Source organism: Lissotriton vulgaris, chromosome 2_1 (genome assembly GCF_964263255.1).
Source record: "Lissotriton vulgaris chromosome 2_1, aLisVul1.2, whole genome shotgun sequence".
Taxonomy (NCBI): domain Eukaryota; kingdom Metazoa; phylum Chordata; class Amphibia; order Caudata; family Salamandridae; genus Lissotriton; species Lissotriton vulgaris.
Genome location: NC_141687.1, coordinates 128,237,030 through 128,251,567, shown reverse-complemented (window position 1 = coordinate 128,251,567; position 14,538 = coordinate 128,237,030). Strand labels below are relative to the sequence as shown.

At 45.1% G+C, this 14,538-nt stretch overlaps 1 protein-coding gene across 3 annotated transcripts in view; it reads right to left on the bottom strand.

Annotated features, from left to right (window-relative positions):
• LOC147729693 (S-adenosyl-L-methionine-dependent tRNA 4-demethylwyosine synthase TYW1-like) overlaps window positions 1-14,538 on the bottom strand; it is a 683,091-nt gene that overhangs the window by 59,764 nt on the left and 608,789 nt on the right. For all 3 annotated transcript variants that reach the window (XR_015308342.1, XM_086954579.1, XM_086954580.1), the window contains one exon: window positions 9,788-9,955. Coding sequence is in view for 2 of the 3 variants with exons in the window: in XM_086954579.1 (XP_086810705.1) it covers window positions 9,788-9,955 (168 nt within the window). In the remaining variant the exon portion in view is untranslated. The remainder of the gene's footprint in view (window positions 1-9,787; window positions 9,956-14,538) is intronic.

Here is a 14,538-nt window from a genome sequence, read left to right as displayed (position 1 = left end):
CGCTCCATTACAGGCCTTGAGAGACCGCACCCCTCACTGGCCTAGAGGTAACGCAGAGTGACAAAACATATAGTTTCTTACATGTTGGAGTAGTTTTGCAGCTTGAAGAATTTTCTGGATTCACATGATGTTCATTAATCCGCAGTCAGGTGGCTGGGTCCGGAACGGTTGTATTTCTCTTTTTTTCTGTTGGTGGGCGTCAATGTACGACCATTTGGTCGCCATTTTCAGATTCTTTTATTTTTTCGTCTGATTCATCTCTCTCATCTTCTTTGGTGGAGGAGGGTGGATTCGCTAGTGAATCCAGAAAATTCTTCAAGCTAAAAAACTATACCGACAGTTAAGAAACTATACGTTTTGCAGCGTGAATCTTTTCTAGATTCATATGCTGTGCATAGATTTTGTAGTGGTTTCTTAGTTCTATGGTGGCTGGGTCAAAGATGAGCGTTGGTTTGTGAATAGATGTTGTAAGAGCCTATGTCCTACTTGTACTTCCTTATTCATTTGGATGTCCACGCAGTAGTGCTTAGTGAACATGTGCACTAAAGGCCATGTAGCCGCCATGGCAATGTCTTGAAGTGGTCTGTTGGCTACGAAGGCGATCGTTGCCCCTTTCTCTCTTGCTGAATGAGCCAGAGGAGCCCTTTGTAATGCTTCTCCTGCCTGCTTGCTGCACAATTGTATCAGTGATGGCATCAGTAGAGTGGTGTGGCTCACTGGTTAGAGGCGGCAGACCCGGAAGCAGAGGTCGACCCGGGACCAGGGTTCGATTCCCGACGCGGCAGGGTCTTGGGCCATGGTCAGCAGGCTCGATAATTCTCGCCTCGGTGCCTACTCCAACCATGGGTCCCACTCAGCAACTCTGGGCAATAGCTTGCTTAATCTCTACTAACGGCCCCATCAGGTGCTGGTCTTCACCTTGGAGATGCCCAGGAGGGACCATCTGACAGGGAAAGCCAGGATGGGTTCCCCAGCGGTATACAGCGCCAGGACACCCCTTTGCTGGGGCAGCTGTGCGCTTTACAAGTATACGACATTTAACATCCATCATGCGATTTTGTTCATGGCTACTGGTTTCCAAAGGAAACGGTTTGCAACGGATACAAAGAGTTGTATTGTCTTTCTATTTCTTTCATTTTTTTCAATGTAATGCATCACTGCTCTTCTAGTGTCTAGAGTGTCCAATGGTTTTTCTGCCCGCATCTTTGGATTTTGGAAGAAACTTGGTATCTGTATGGATTGCTTTATGTGGAATTGTGAGAGCACTCTTAGCATGAAGTGCGGATTTGTTCTCATGATTGTCATTATGTATTTGGAAGTAGGGTTCCTGTAATGTTAGTGCCTGCATCTCACTAACTCTATGTAGTGAAGTTATTGCCAATAAAAAGGTTGTCCTTAGTGTGAGCATTTGTGGCTTGGACTTGTGTAGGGACTCAAATTGTGCTTTCGTTAGCTGAGCGAGTACCATATTTAGATTCTATGGTGACACAGTTTTTTTGGCTCTTTCTAGGAACCTTTTGACCACTTGTAGAGTGTAGCTTTTGCCTATGTGACCCCCTGTGTATGCTATAATTGCTGCTAAGTGAACATGTAGCGATGGGTAGGTTAGATTACTGTGCAGTAGATGTGTTAAGTATTTTAGCACTGTCCATCTTTTGTGTTCTTTTGGAAAAGTCCTTCTTTGAAGCACCATAGAGAGCATCTTTTCCATTTTGCTGTATAACATTTCCTAGTGGTCGTCTTTCTTGACTCCTGTTGGACTGCCATAGTGGTTGTTATCTTCGAAGTCTGTATGAGTGTGCCTACAAGTCTGCATGTTGCTCTGTAGTTAGTGCCTTGACGCCCGTGGGCTAAGTTAGCGCTTTATAAATTTTATATTAATTCATTCATTCATTAGTGTTTTCCAGTAGCTTTAGGTGTCCAAACTCTAAGTCCTCAGGAGCCATGCTACAAGGCTCAAGCGCTCCGGTTCTGGGAAGAGCATCCTTCACTTTTATACTTTTAATAAGTCTGGTCTCTTTGACAATTTTTGAATTGATCCTTGAGATATTATCTCTGAGAACCAGGTATGTCTCACCTGTAGTGGGGCAATGAGAATCATGTGGCTTGTCTTGCATTTGTTGATCACCCTGTGGAGTAGTGGTGTCGGGGGGAAAAAGGGGGAGAGTAAGCAAATATCCCTGACCTGTCTATCCATAGCACATTCCCTAGGGACTGTTGGCAAGGTTGCCTGGATGCGAAGTGTTGGCATTTTGCATTGTGGGGTGTTGCGAAGGTCGACTTCTGTAGTCCCCAATTTGTGAAGGATATACTTGAGTTCTGATTGCTTCAGTTCCCACTTGTGGGATGAAGAAGCTTACTTGCTCAGTCTGTCTGCTTCTACACTGTCCTTCCCCGGGAGATGTAATGCTATCATGTTTATCTCCCGTGGGATGGCCCATGTCCACAGTTGCTGCGCTAGAGTTGAAAGTGCTACTGATTCTGTTCACCATTGTTTGTTTATGTAAAACATGGTGGTTGTGTTGTCTGTATCAGAATGGTCTTCCCATAGAGTTCTTTATGAAAGGATGTTAAGGCTAGGAACACTGTTTTTAATTCCAGGATGTTGATGTGTTTCGCATCCTGCTCTGTCCACAGTCCCCTTACTTTGAGGTTCTTCAAAGGAGCTCCCCATCCCAACTGGGAGGCATCTATTGTTATAGTCACTGTTGGAGTTGGTTGTGTTAAAGGTCTCCATTGTCATATGTTTGTCTTGTTCCACAATGCTACTTCCACCTGTATCCTTTGTGTGACAACCACTAGATCTTCCCAACTCACTGTTGCTTGCGACTATTGTTGTTGAAGCCATTCCTGTAATTGTCTCATGTGTAGGCTAATGTTGGGGATTAAGTGAATACATGAGGCCATCATCCCTAGCAACTTCCTCACAGTCAGACCTTGCCCCTTCCGGTATAGCTAAGTTTCATGCTGTAGGGCTGTTTGTTTTTCTCTCTGGAACACCTGCTCCAAAACTGCACTCATTTTCACTCCTAAAAACACCTTTTCCTGTTCTGGCTCTGGGGAAGACTTCTCCCAGTGTATGGAGAAACCGAGCTTGACTAGTGTATCTATTACCTGATGTCTATGTTATTTGCAGGCTCTGTACGAGTTTGCCGTTACTAGCCAGTCCTCTAAGTACAAGTAGACATGGATTCCCTGCCTTCTTAGGTAAACGGCCACTGCTGTCAGGCTCTTTGTGAATACCTGTGGTGCCGACTTGAAACCGAATGCTAGCACCTTGAATTGGTAGTGTGTTTTGTTGACCACAAACCTTAGGAGTTGTTGTGCTTGTTGTTCATGTTGATTACAAACAGACGTCCTGTGTCTATTGTAGCCATGCAGTCTCCTTCTTGTAACTGTGGTATCACCTCCTGCAGGGTTGTCATATTGAACCTTTGAGTTTTTATAAAATTGTTGTGGAACCTGAGGTCCCAGATGGGATGCAGCATTCTGTCTATTTTTGGAATTAGAAAGTATGTGGAGTAATGTCCCTTGTTTATTTCCTTGTGTGGCACTAGCTCTATAGCTTTCTTCGCCCTAAGTACTTGCACTTCTTGGAGTAGCGGAGTAGTTTTCCCTTTGGAATGTACCTTCCTCATTGGGCCTCTGTTTGGAAGTGGTTTGAGTAGTTCTATGCAATAAAAGTACTGTATTATGTTGAAGATTCATTTGTCTTAAGTGATGCCGTGATGTTGCGGGCACACTCTGTGATCTTTCTGGAGTGTGTACTGTGTTTGAAATGCAGTCATTTGGATGGTGTGGGTCTCCTCCCTTGCGGAGGGCCTCTTCCACAGTGGCACCCTCAAAAGGACGGTCCTCCTCGCTGGTATTGCCAAACTTGTTGCTGTCCTGTTGTTGTTTTTCGCTTCCTCCTTGGTAAGCATGTTGATATGTTTGATGCAAGGCTGTGGGGTGATGGTTCCCCCTACCCGCTGACCTCCTGGAGGGGGTGGTTCCTCTACGCATGCCACGATTGAATAGTAGAGCCCCTATAATTCTTGCGGTCTCATTGTCCTTTTTTAATGGGTTTAGTGTGCTGTCCACCACGCTTCCAAAGGGCTGTTCCCCATTGAAAAGTGCATTCAGTATGTTGTTCTGCACCTCTTGCTTGAATCCTGATATTCGTAGCCATGCATGTCTTCTATTATATATGCCGATCATCATTTGCCTGCCTAATGTTTCTGCGGCATCTAGGGCTGAATTTAAGCACGATTTTGCTATATTGTTTCACTCCTCTACTAAGTGGCTTGCTCGCTCTCTTTCGGTATTGTTCTGGTAGGTGCTTTTGTAGCTCACCTACCTCCTCCCAGTGCTGGCATGCATGTTGGTTGAGCAAAGCATTAGAATTGGCGATGCACCATTGGTTTGCCGCTTTACTCCCGACCTTTCTGCCCATAATGTCCATTCTTTTGCTTTCTTTATCTGGTGGTGGCCCAGCTGTGCTTGGTACATTAGCCCTTTTCCTGGCCGTGGCTGTTATGATGGAGTCAGCAGTCACCGACCCCTTGATGTAATGAGGATCTTTGGATGAGTGTTTTTATTTTTTCTCCCCTCTAGGCGTGGCTGCATTACATGTGGCAGGCTCCTTAAATGCCTCCTTTCCCTGGTCTAGAATACTTGGCAGCATAGGAAGGATTTGGTTCCTTGATTGTGTAGAGATTCGTTTTTCCAGCAAAAAACATGACTGAGGTTTTGCTTCCTCGAGTTGTACTCCATAGGTGTCTGCCGCCTTTTTAATGACTCGGTTGTACATACCAATATTGTCTGGTGAATGAGGCCTCGAAGGATAGGTGTTCATAGCCTCCTCTGGGGAGGCTATGTTGAGGTCTTGCCTTTGTAGCTCTTGAACCTCAGATGTTTCTGATCCTAAGTAAGTTTGTTCTTTTTCTTAAAGAAAACCTCCTCTTCCTTTTTCTTCAGAAGTTCAGGGGTCAAAAGTTGGCCAAACGTTGCACTTTCAAACTTGGCTGCACAATATTCAAAGCCCTCTTCAATCTCGCGCCTGTGTTTATTTCCTCCAGCTTGAAGCGGTATATACCCACGCGAAACCTACGTTCTTCCGCCGATAACCTCTTGCTCACCCCTCAAATCCATCGCAAGAAACATGGCGGTCTCCGCTTCTCTTTTCTAGCCCCTAAATTTTGGAACTCCCTTCCTTCCTCCTTCCGCCACTGCCCCTCCTATGAGTGTTTTCGTAGGACACTGAAGATGTTTCTCTTTAAGTTAGCATTTGAGTAAACCTCTGCCCTTGCCCTCCGCATCTGTTATGAGCGCCAAGAAACCGTTTCGGTGAATGTGCGCGGTATAAAACTTTTTAACATAACATAAAGAGGCAGCAAATCCTCAACGCTTTTCTCGATTTCCATCAAGGTGTTTGGCGGTATCTTGAGCGGTATCCTGAACTGTTTCAAGCTTTCGTTTTAATCGTTCTTTTGTTGTAATATACTCAGCATTTCAACTTCAAGCCTTTTCCTCTTCTTCTCTATCTACCACTCATTTGTGTCAGCATCTAGACCGCTTTTCTTTTTGCCTTGATGCTTGACGCTGGCGGCGGGCTATGCTTTTCGGATTTCGACCTTGTTTCTACATCGATGCGCCCTTACCTTGACCGTCTCTTGACGTCTTGGACTATGAGGGTATTTGCCGTTACGGAATCCTTGTCAAAGGATCTTATGGTATCTTTTTCTCAGGATGCAGCTGTGGACATCGAGTGCTTTGACGTGAGGCCCTTGAGGCTGTTTTTTGTGACTCTAGTTTCTTCGAGGGTGATGGTTCTCTTACCTCTCCGAAGTTTTCTTTTCAACCTCAACAAATTGGGATATCCATCTCTTTGTCGCCTTCTGGACCTTCGGCGACATTGTCCTGCTCCTCGCTGGAGAAGGCCAAGTCTCAGAGATTGTGCTGTGCTCTGTCCCTGTATGTTATAGTTGGCTCTTCTCTGCCTCTCCCTTACCCTCAGGGTTTTCGGGGTGAACACCGAACATGCGGTGCAATCTTCACTTCAGTAATCTACCGGTAAGAGGTCCTTCTTTCAGGGCGAACCTGTGATGGCAAATCTGGCAAAAATTGAACCGGGTTTTGTCTATCACCACGTACAAGGAGCCCCCTGCACGTGCACGGTTTTCCAGTCATCGATGAAATTCTTTCCCCTCTCTGCACCTTGATTTGAAGTCCAGTAACTTGAATCGCCGTACTGCAGATTTTCGTAGATCTTTTCCTGATTTTTGTCAATTCTTCTCTCCAAAGTTTGGAGCTCCTTCCGTATCGAGCCATACCCAATGGCGGGGAAAAAGAATCTGAAGATGGCGATCAAAGGTGGAAGCTTCCACAGGAAGCATGACAACATCACACAAGGACACCAAATAGTGGTACGTCAATGGCCACCAAAAGAAAAGAAAAAAAAAGAGAAATACAACAATTCCAGACCCAACCACTAGATGGCGGAATAATGCATAGCATGTGAATGCAGAAAATATTCACGCTGCAAAACTTTGAACTGCGCTGGCTGAGCGGAGTTACACCGCCCACCCCTAGTGAATAGATGGGTCTGTGGGTAGCTGTAGTGTTGAGTGTGTGGCTGTGTGAGTGGCTGTATGGGTAAGTGACTGGTTGTATGAGTAGCTGTATGTGTGAGTGGGTGGGTGGGTGGGTGAGTGGCTCTTTGGAGGAGAGTGGCTGTGTGAATATTTATATGGGTCTGTGAATGGGTATGTGAGTGGTTGCATGGGTGGGTGCATGAGAGGTTGAATAGGGGTGTGAGTGTTTCTGTGAATGTCATAAGGGATGTAATCAGTGATGTCATTTGAGAAGTCACCAGTGAAGTCACTGACCATGTCAAGAGTGATGTAATATGTGCGGTTATAAGCAGTACATTGCGGGGTGTAAATTAAAGTTGGGTCAGCTAACTATAACTGCTGAATTTCACTGGTTCTGTACAAGTGAAATCTGAGCATAACTAGAAAGTCCCTGTAACATTTGTTCTTTTTTCAATGGATTTCTAAGGATTCCCTGTAAACTTTGGTTTTTTAAGTGAATTTCTAAGGTTTTTAAAAATAAATGTATTCCCTAAATGTAACTACTAACCTTTGATAGCGAGTGTGTCTCAGTCTGTCTGCGAGCGGGTCTTAGTATCTCTGAGAGGGTCAGTGCATCTAAGTGGGTGAGATTGGGTGCATGAGTGCATGAATGAGTACATGTGTCTGAGTGGGTCTATGAGTGAGTGCATGAGTCTCTGAGTGGGTCTGTGACGACTGGATGTCTGAGTGTGTCCATGAGTGTTAGTGGGTCTGTGAATCGGTGCATAAGTCTCTGACTGGGTCTGTGAGAGGGTGCAGGAATGTCTTTGAATGTCTGGGAGTGGTTAGATGAGTGAGTGGGTGCGTTATTGTCTGTGTAGGTCGGTGTGTGGTTATGCGAGTGTCTCAGTGGGCTTGAGTGGATTCATGAGGGTGAGTGTCTCAGTGGGTCAGTGAGTGAATGAGTGGTTGAATGTATCTGTGAGTGGGTGCATGAATGTGAGTTTCTGTCAGTAGATGTCAGTCTCTGAGTTGGTGCGTGAGGGTATGAGTGGGTCGGTCAGTGGGTGTGTGGTTAAAAAATAGTATGGGGCACATGGGAGCAGGTCTTCATGCATGCTCCCCCAGGGATGGTCCTCCTGTCCAGCTTAACACAAGGAGATGATGGACGGAGCAACTTTTTAGACACTCACCCCTAGTCACAGATCTGGGTAGAATCCATCATCATTCTTCAGCTCACTTCGCCACATCAGTTCAGAACCAGCTATATACAAATCAGTCTTTACCCTGTGACTCATGGGAACAGTCCAGCCCGAACTGCCAAGCCAGGTCTTCCCTGTACCGGAAACAAGCATCCTGGGACTGGTTTTGGGGTAACACCTCATCAGCCAGGCTAGCTTGAATCCAGTGGCAAAGTGAGCGAGGGACCTACATCTGGGCATGCCCTGCCAACTTAGGGTGAACAAAGCAAACACAAGGAGATGATGGACGGAGCGCTGAAACTTTTCAGACACTCACCAGATTGCCTGCTGTCCGCTAGCGTTCGCTGCCTTCAGTTTTGTGCCTCTTCTGCTCATTTTCTGCTGCTTCCCTGCTAACTCCTACCCGTTATTTTGCCTCTTTCTGCTTGCTCCTCGCCTTTATTCAGAGTCTTGCTCATTTCTTACCTCTATTTTGCCTCTTGCTGCTTTTTACTGACCTCTACTTTCTGCCCATTATTTTGCCTCTTTCTACTTGCTCTGGAACTTTATTCGGCCTCTTATCGACATTTATTCGGCATCTCTCTGCTCGTTTCTGACCTTTATTCTGCATCTTTCTTCTCATTGCTGAACTTAGTCTTTTTCTGCTGGTTTCTTACCTTTATTTTGCCTCTTTCTGCAAGTTTCTCACCTTCAGCTTGCCTCTTTCTGCTCTTTGCTTTCCTTGATTCTGCCTCTTTCTGCTAGTTTATGACCTTTATTCTGCCTCTATCTTCTTGTATCTGACCATCATTTTGCTTCTTTCTGCTACCTTATGACCTTCGGGACCACAGGGAGAACCTCAAAGCCCCTGCAGTCCCAGCTGGCTCCCCTCCTCTTACGGGAGCCAGCACTGCTGCTGCACGGAAGGAGCTGGGGCAGTCACAGTTCCCGCCAAGTTAAAGCAAACAGCTATGTTCCAGGGGTGGGGGGTACAGTGACTTTGTTGGAGTTGGCTGTGGGAGGGTGGCAGTCCTCAGGGCCATATATGGCTCCAGGAGGGATGCTGCGCAGCCCCACTACTTCGATCTACACAGGCCGGCCACGGGGCACTCACACACACATTTTTGAAGAGGACGACAAAAAAAATAAAAAATCAACTGAAAAAATGTGTGACAGGATTTGTGGTTTTAAATGGCATAGAGATAAAAAAAAGTTTACCTTTTAGAAGCCCACTTGGTAACTTTATTTAAATCTGTATATCTCCAGAATTACTAAACAGATTTACACCAAGCCAACAAAAACAATACTTTGTGTAAAAAACCTTTCAGTGCTTTGGCTTTAGGAGGTAGGCATGAGCAACATTTCTAATGGAAGCTAAAATGGGAAAATGCAACATTTGACCCCTCTTTTTTTATTTATTTTTTATTCTGTATGGATCTTTCTCGGAAATTGGCATGCCGGGCCTTAGACTACTATGCCAAACTACTGCCACTTTTGGTACAAATCAGTCTATTGAGTCAAAAGTTATCGGTAAATGAACCTTTTCAGTAGACTACACATTGGCGACCACTGTATAAAAAAAGATAAAGATATACATACTTAAACTTAAAACAAATAGACAATAAGGATGTGGACTGGACAGCTTGTCCCTAAAGGTTTATTATGTTGAACCTCACAATAAAATAAGGTTATTAATTTGCAAACATAAACCAGGCTTCCTACTACAATCCAGCCTAGCCAACTTGGGAATGTTTTCTTCGAGGAAAGGATGGTGTTAGGAATTGTAGGAAATAATTATTACTAATTTCAAATGAAATGAAAAACAATACTTGAATCAATGGCTTCAGCAAGTTCTGCGTTGGCTCCACTTCCAAAATATTTAGAAGCTTAATATTCCTTTTAAAACAACTGGCTATTTCATGATTCAATTTGTGATGGGTAAACAACTTAAAAAGAAAAACATTCCAGTGAATGCAAAATCCAGTAAAGATTTCAACTGGCTGGTTCCATCTTCACAAACTTTGGTCAAGGCCATCTCAGTGAACGGCTTACCTTCTTGTGCGCTAACAGGAGACAATTTGAGTGCTCGTGTTCACAAGCAATCTCGTAGTCTGGTAGAAAATCGGCCAACTCTTGGACAAAATGCACCACTTCTTCATGCCAGGGGACGTTGGCCATGGTCAGGCTGCTGGCAGAACTCTCCCCACAGTAAGTCACTCCCTGTGCCAAAAAATGGAAGAATCAATGCATTCAGAACGAACATTAAAGTGACATTGTTGCAAAACAATATTCTGACAAAATATGGAATTGCAGATAATTACATAACAAGTAGCCTCGTTAAAATAAATTAAAGAGGGAAAAACAGCCCACAAATGGAATACAATACATACATACAATTATCCATATGAAAATATTCAAATATATAACGAGCAGTAAAACAATATAATCATTTGCTGTACACAAAAGAAGATGGAGTTAATGCAATATCACAAAAAAACTGAATATGTTTGTGTGGTAAGGGAGCTTTCATGTGGGCCTCTTTTAGCCATAATCCGAAGCAAAGGACTGAAATGAAGGCTGCTCTTTTGCCGTTCAACCTACATTCAACATAGAAACAATAAACGGAGTGTACTGAAGACAACAGGACTTTCACCGTAGTCTAGTTTTTGTTTCTCACGTTCATATGGATTTTATGAATTAACGCCATGTGTGCATTTGTTATTTGGTACATTAAACCTAGACCTATTGGCTATACCATTGCTTATTTGAAATGTATTTTTGCCAAGCTTCTTTAGTTGCTGAGTTTGCTACACACATAGGTATTAGTATTTTCTATGACCTGTATGCTATAAAGCCTCCGTTTCACGTCACGTGCAATGACGACCTCAGTTTACGGTCTCTTAGGACCCTTCCAGTCCTTCAGTCTCATGACGTTACTAATGCATAAAACCCATGTGGTCCAGAGGCTTTTGGTCTTGAGAGCACAGCCCACCAGGGGAAAGAGGCGATGGTTACAAATCGAAGACCATCAACTTAAATATTTTTAATTGTTTCGCATGGAGGTCCGGGAAGTACATATTTCTCGTGGGCAGGTCCATGTTGCCTCTGACAAAACTAGATTGAACTTGCCTCTGGGGCAGCACAGTTCTGTGATCCCTGCCGCCAACTGGAGGTCGTTTCCCACCAGCATTTTGTTATCAGCGGCCATTGGTGGGTTGGGATAGTAAGTGCGGTTACCAACACCTACGCAGGTCACCTATGGTTAAACATAATGCCCCTTGTGGGATAACTCACTGGCCTCACTGCATCCTTACATGAACCACAAACATGCACAGAGCTCATCTCCTCCTGGTTCCAGCGGTCGATGAACCGCTGCCCAGGGCCTGGCTGGAAGACTTGGCTCCTATTAAGCTGCACTTTCTGAGATGAGGTCCCCATGGCAGAACACCAAAGGGGCTTTGGCAGCATAAGACTATAAAACACAAGGTCGAATCTTACCGAGAAAGAATGTTTATTACAGAAACTATTTCACAAAACGTGAATTGTATAATGTCTTGGCTACTGTTTCGCTCCCCACTAAAATATTTTAACAGCATTATTGAAAGGCAGGCTCCTAATAAATGCACCTCATGTTCCATTCGATTAAAAACCTACAGAGGTAAGTTCATTTAAACCATGCACAATACAGGAGGTTGTATGAGTGCATTGCCTGAATGGAGACCCAGGACCATATAGATATAGGGCGCACTGCCCCAGTCCGCGGCAGGTGCTCGTCACAGACTGGGACAGTACTCCCTGGTCAGTCCCTGTCCGGGGGTGCCTGCCCTACAATAGCTCTGCAAACTGGACCAAGTACAAACCTTTTAGTGGAGAGGTGTGGCTCACTGGTTAGAGGCGGCAGACCCGGAAACAGAGAACGGCCCGGGACCAGGATTCAATTCCCGACTCGGCAGGGTCGTGGACCAGGGTCAAACGGACTCGATAATTCTCGCCTCGGTGCCTACTCTAACCAGGGAACACACTCGGCAACTCTGGGCATTAAGCTTGCCTCATCTCTACAACGGCCTCCCACATTCGCCGGGGATGCCTGGTTTCACCTTGGAGATACCCAGTAGGGACCATCTCACAGGGATAGCCAGGACGGGTTCCCCAGCGGTCTACAGCGCGAGGACGCCTCAGGGCAGCAGTGCGCTTTACAAGACACATACATTTACATTTCTGCGCAGACCTCTCTGAAGAGTGAGGCAGGAGTCGCAGGAGTCGCAGGCTTCTCAAAGGTGGTGTGTGGTCCGAGCTCCGAACTCAATCAACCCACAGGTGCAATAAAGAATTGTGCAGCTCAGTGCTAGCCTTTTGAGTAAAAGAAAGTACTTTAATAATACAGCGTTAATTAGTACTACAAAGAACAGTTAGGGGCTGCAGTAAGGTTTGTGATTCTAGGAGCTACACCATTCAGTGCTAATGCAGCTTCTCAGCACCTCCGATCCAGTGTTTAATCAGGGACAGGGCACCCTCTCTGGCTATTCCTCATTCCGTTACCATGCGGGGCTTATCCTTCTGGACAGTCTCTCCCCCAGCACGGCCAGGCACACACCTTCGCACTCTCAGCAGGCAGGCACTCTTCTAGGCTGTAGCAAGCACACAACTCTCACAGCAGCACGCGCAGGCGCCTGGTGATGAACCTACATGTCTGGGAGACCAGATGCAAACAGGTGTCAGTGCTGATCACTCAGCAGGCCTCCGAGTGCTCTGCGGGGACTCCCTTTTTCAATCAAAAATAATTTGGAACTGGAAAAAAGTGGGGTGGTTTGGATCCCACATTTATGAAAATCTTCCAGACATGGGATGCGAATTTTCTTCTGTCTAAGGATTTAGAAACGGTTTTGGCGGATTGTCTTTCAAAAGTCATTTTGGGGCGTATTCTCAGACACAAGCTTTGGGATGGCGCTCACAGCAGGTAGCGATGGAGCCGGCTCCAGGCACAAGTATCCAACACATGGGCAGAGTGACGAGCGGGTTCTCTGCACCAGGCTTCCATCATCTTCCTGAGCAGTAATAAGAGCAGGCACTGCCTACAAGATCCCCGCATTGAAACACAAACCGCATACCCACCCCTAACCTCCACCATATCCACATGGCAGCACTCAGGAGGCATGAACCTGCTGTGTTAGGCTAACAAGGACCTTAGGGAAGTTCCCAAGCTAGCCCTTCATAAACCAGGGTCACCCAAAACGAATCCCATTACCCTCAGTGCTCAGACTCCCATAACACAGTCCTTCTACCATGCACGCATTACACATGTGCTGCAGATACACACACTCGACGCGTCACTGGAAGGTCACCACATGGTTCTGGGTTTCACAAATCAGCAGACTGGGCTCTTACTGACCTAACAAATTCACAAAACACAGCCCACCGCATTCACTGTTTTATCGGATGTCAACACTAGCAGCAGACTGCCTGGTATAACTGCACACTTGGTGCACCCATCTATGTCACAGGAAGGGTACTGGACAGACTCAGGCCTATTACAACCAATGTATTTTTTGAAGAAAAGGCACAACCTGATCTGCACTGGGAATAGAGCATTAGTAAAAGGAAGATCATCTGTTTGAGGCGGATGGTCCGTCTTTCACTGACGACAGTGAGCCGACCTCTGTTTTAAAGGTGGGTTGAGATTTTTTTTTATTGAAACACAGGTTACACGTATGCAATAATTGCATACATTTAACCTGTGTTTCAATAAAAAAAACGACACAGTGTCATGTCTATTGTATCAACAAGAGTAACCTTTCCCCACCCCCATATCACAATCCACTCTCTCACTCATACATAAAATAGGCACATCCTCTCATGTCCACCACTCATTTCAATCCCAGCTTCATATGACATACACTCAAAATTACAAAAAGGAAAGTTTCTGCTGTTCTGGTGTTGTGGACTGGGATCTTTCAAACAAGACAGTCAATGCACGTTTCGGTGGGTAACATGAAACGACAATCCACCTTCTTCAGGAGCACACAATGTACTTTTATGGTGGGCCATTGGGGGGTGATCTTTATCTCATGTTATGGGCACATCTCGCTCAACAAATGGTATAGAAAACTATATTTATTCTATAGAGTTTCTGGTCTTCCAAACGGAGTGCATCCAACACTAACTCCAATATGGACTGTAATGTCATGGTGAATAGATTTATGAAGGCCGGAGCATCTATATGGTTCAGTTTCTTACAGAGTGATAGGGTTCAGCTTAAAATCAAAGCAGCATTACTCCCAAGTAGAATAAATACTGCTATCTTGGGATGACGCCTAAAGAATGAGTCGCAGGCTCCTGACATACACCGGAGCCTGAAATTAAACATATAGAGCAAGCTGGCTCTGAAAAAATACTTAAATGGGTGGTTACCATTTTAAAATTCCACACAGCAATTAATTATTGCTTAATAGTCAACGACACCTTTGTCTATAAGGTCACAACCTAATTAAACACTTATGTAATGTTCCTTCTTTTCAACATAGAATTGCTGCTTAAAGATCAGAGACAATCCACACATCAATAGATGTAGATGCTTAATTGTTGGTACTGCGTTGGCCACCAAAGAAGCAGCCTCTACAGACAAGAACAACTGAGTTTCACAAGCCTGAAGAGTAGAGAATGGGGCTAACAAAGCAATGTTGCTCATGGTGAAGGAGACAGTAAATGTTCTTTGGCTACAGGTTGGGAGGCTGAAACTACAAATAGCCATTCATGGAGCATATGTGTCCCAACCACCTTTCATAAAATGACCACCCTTGCCAGAG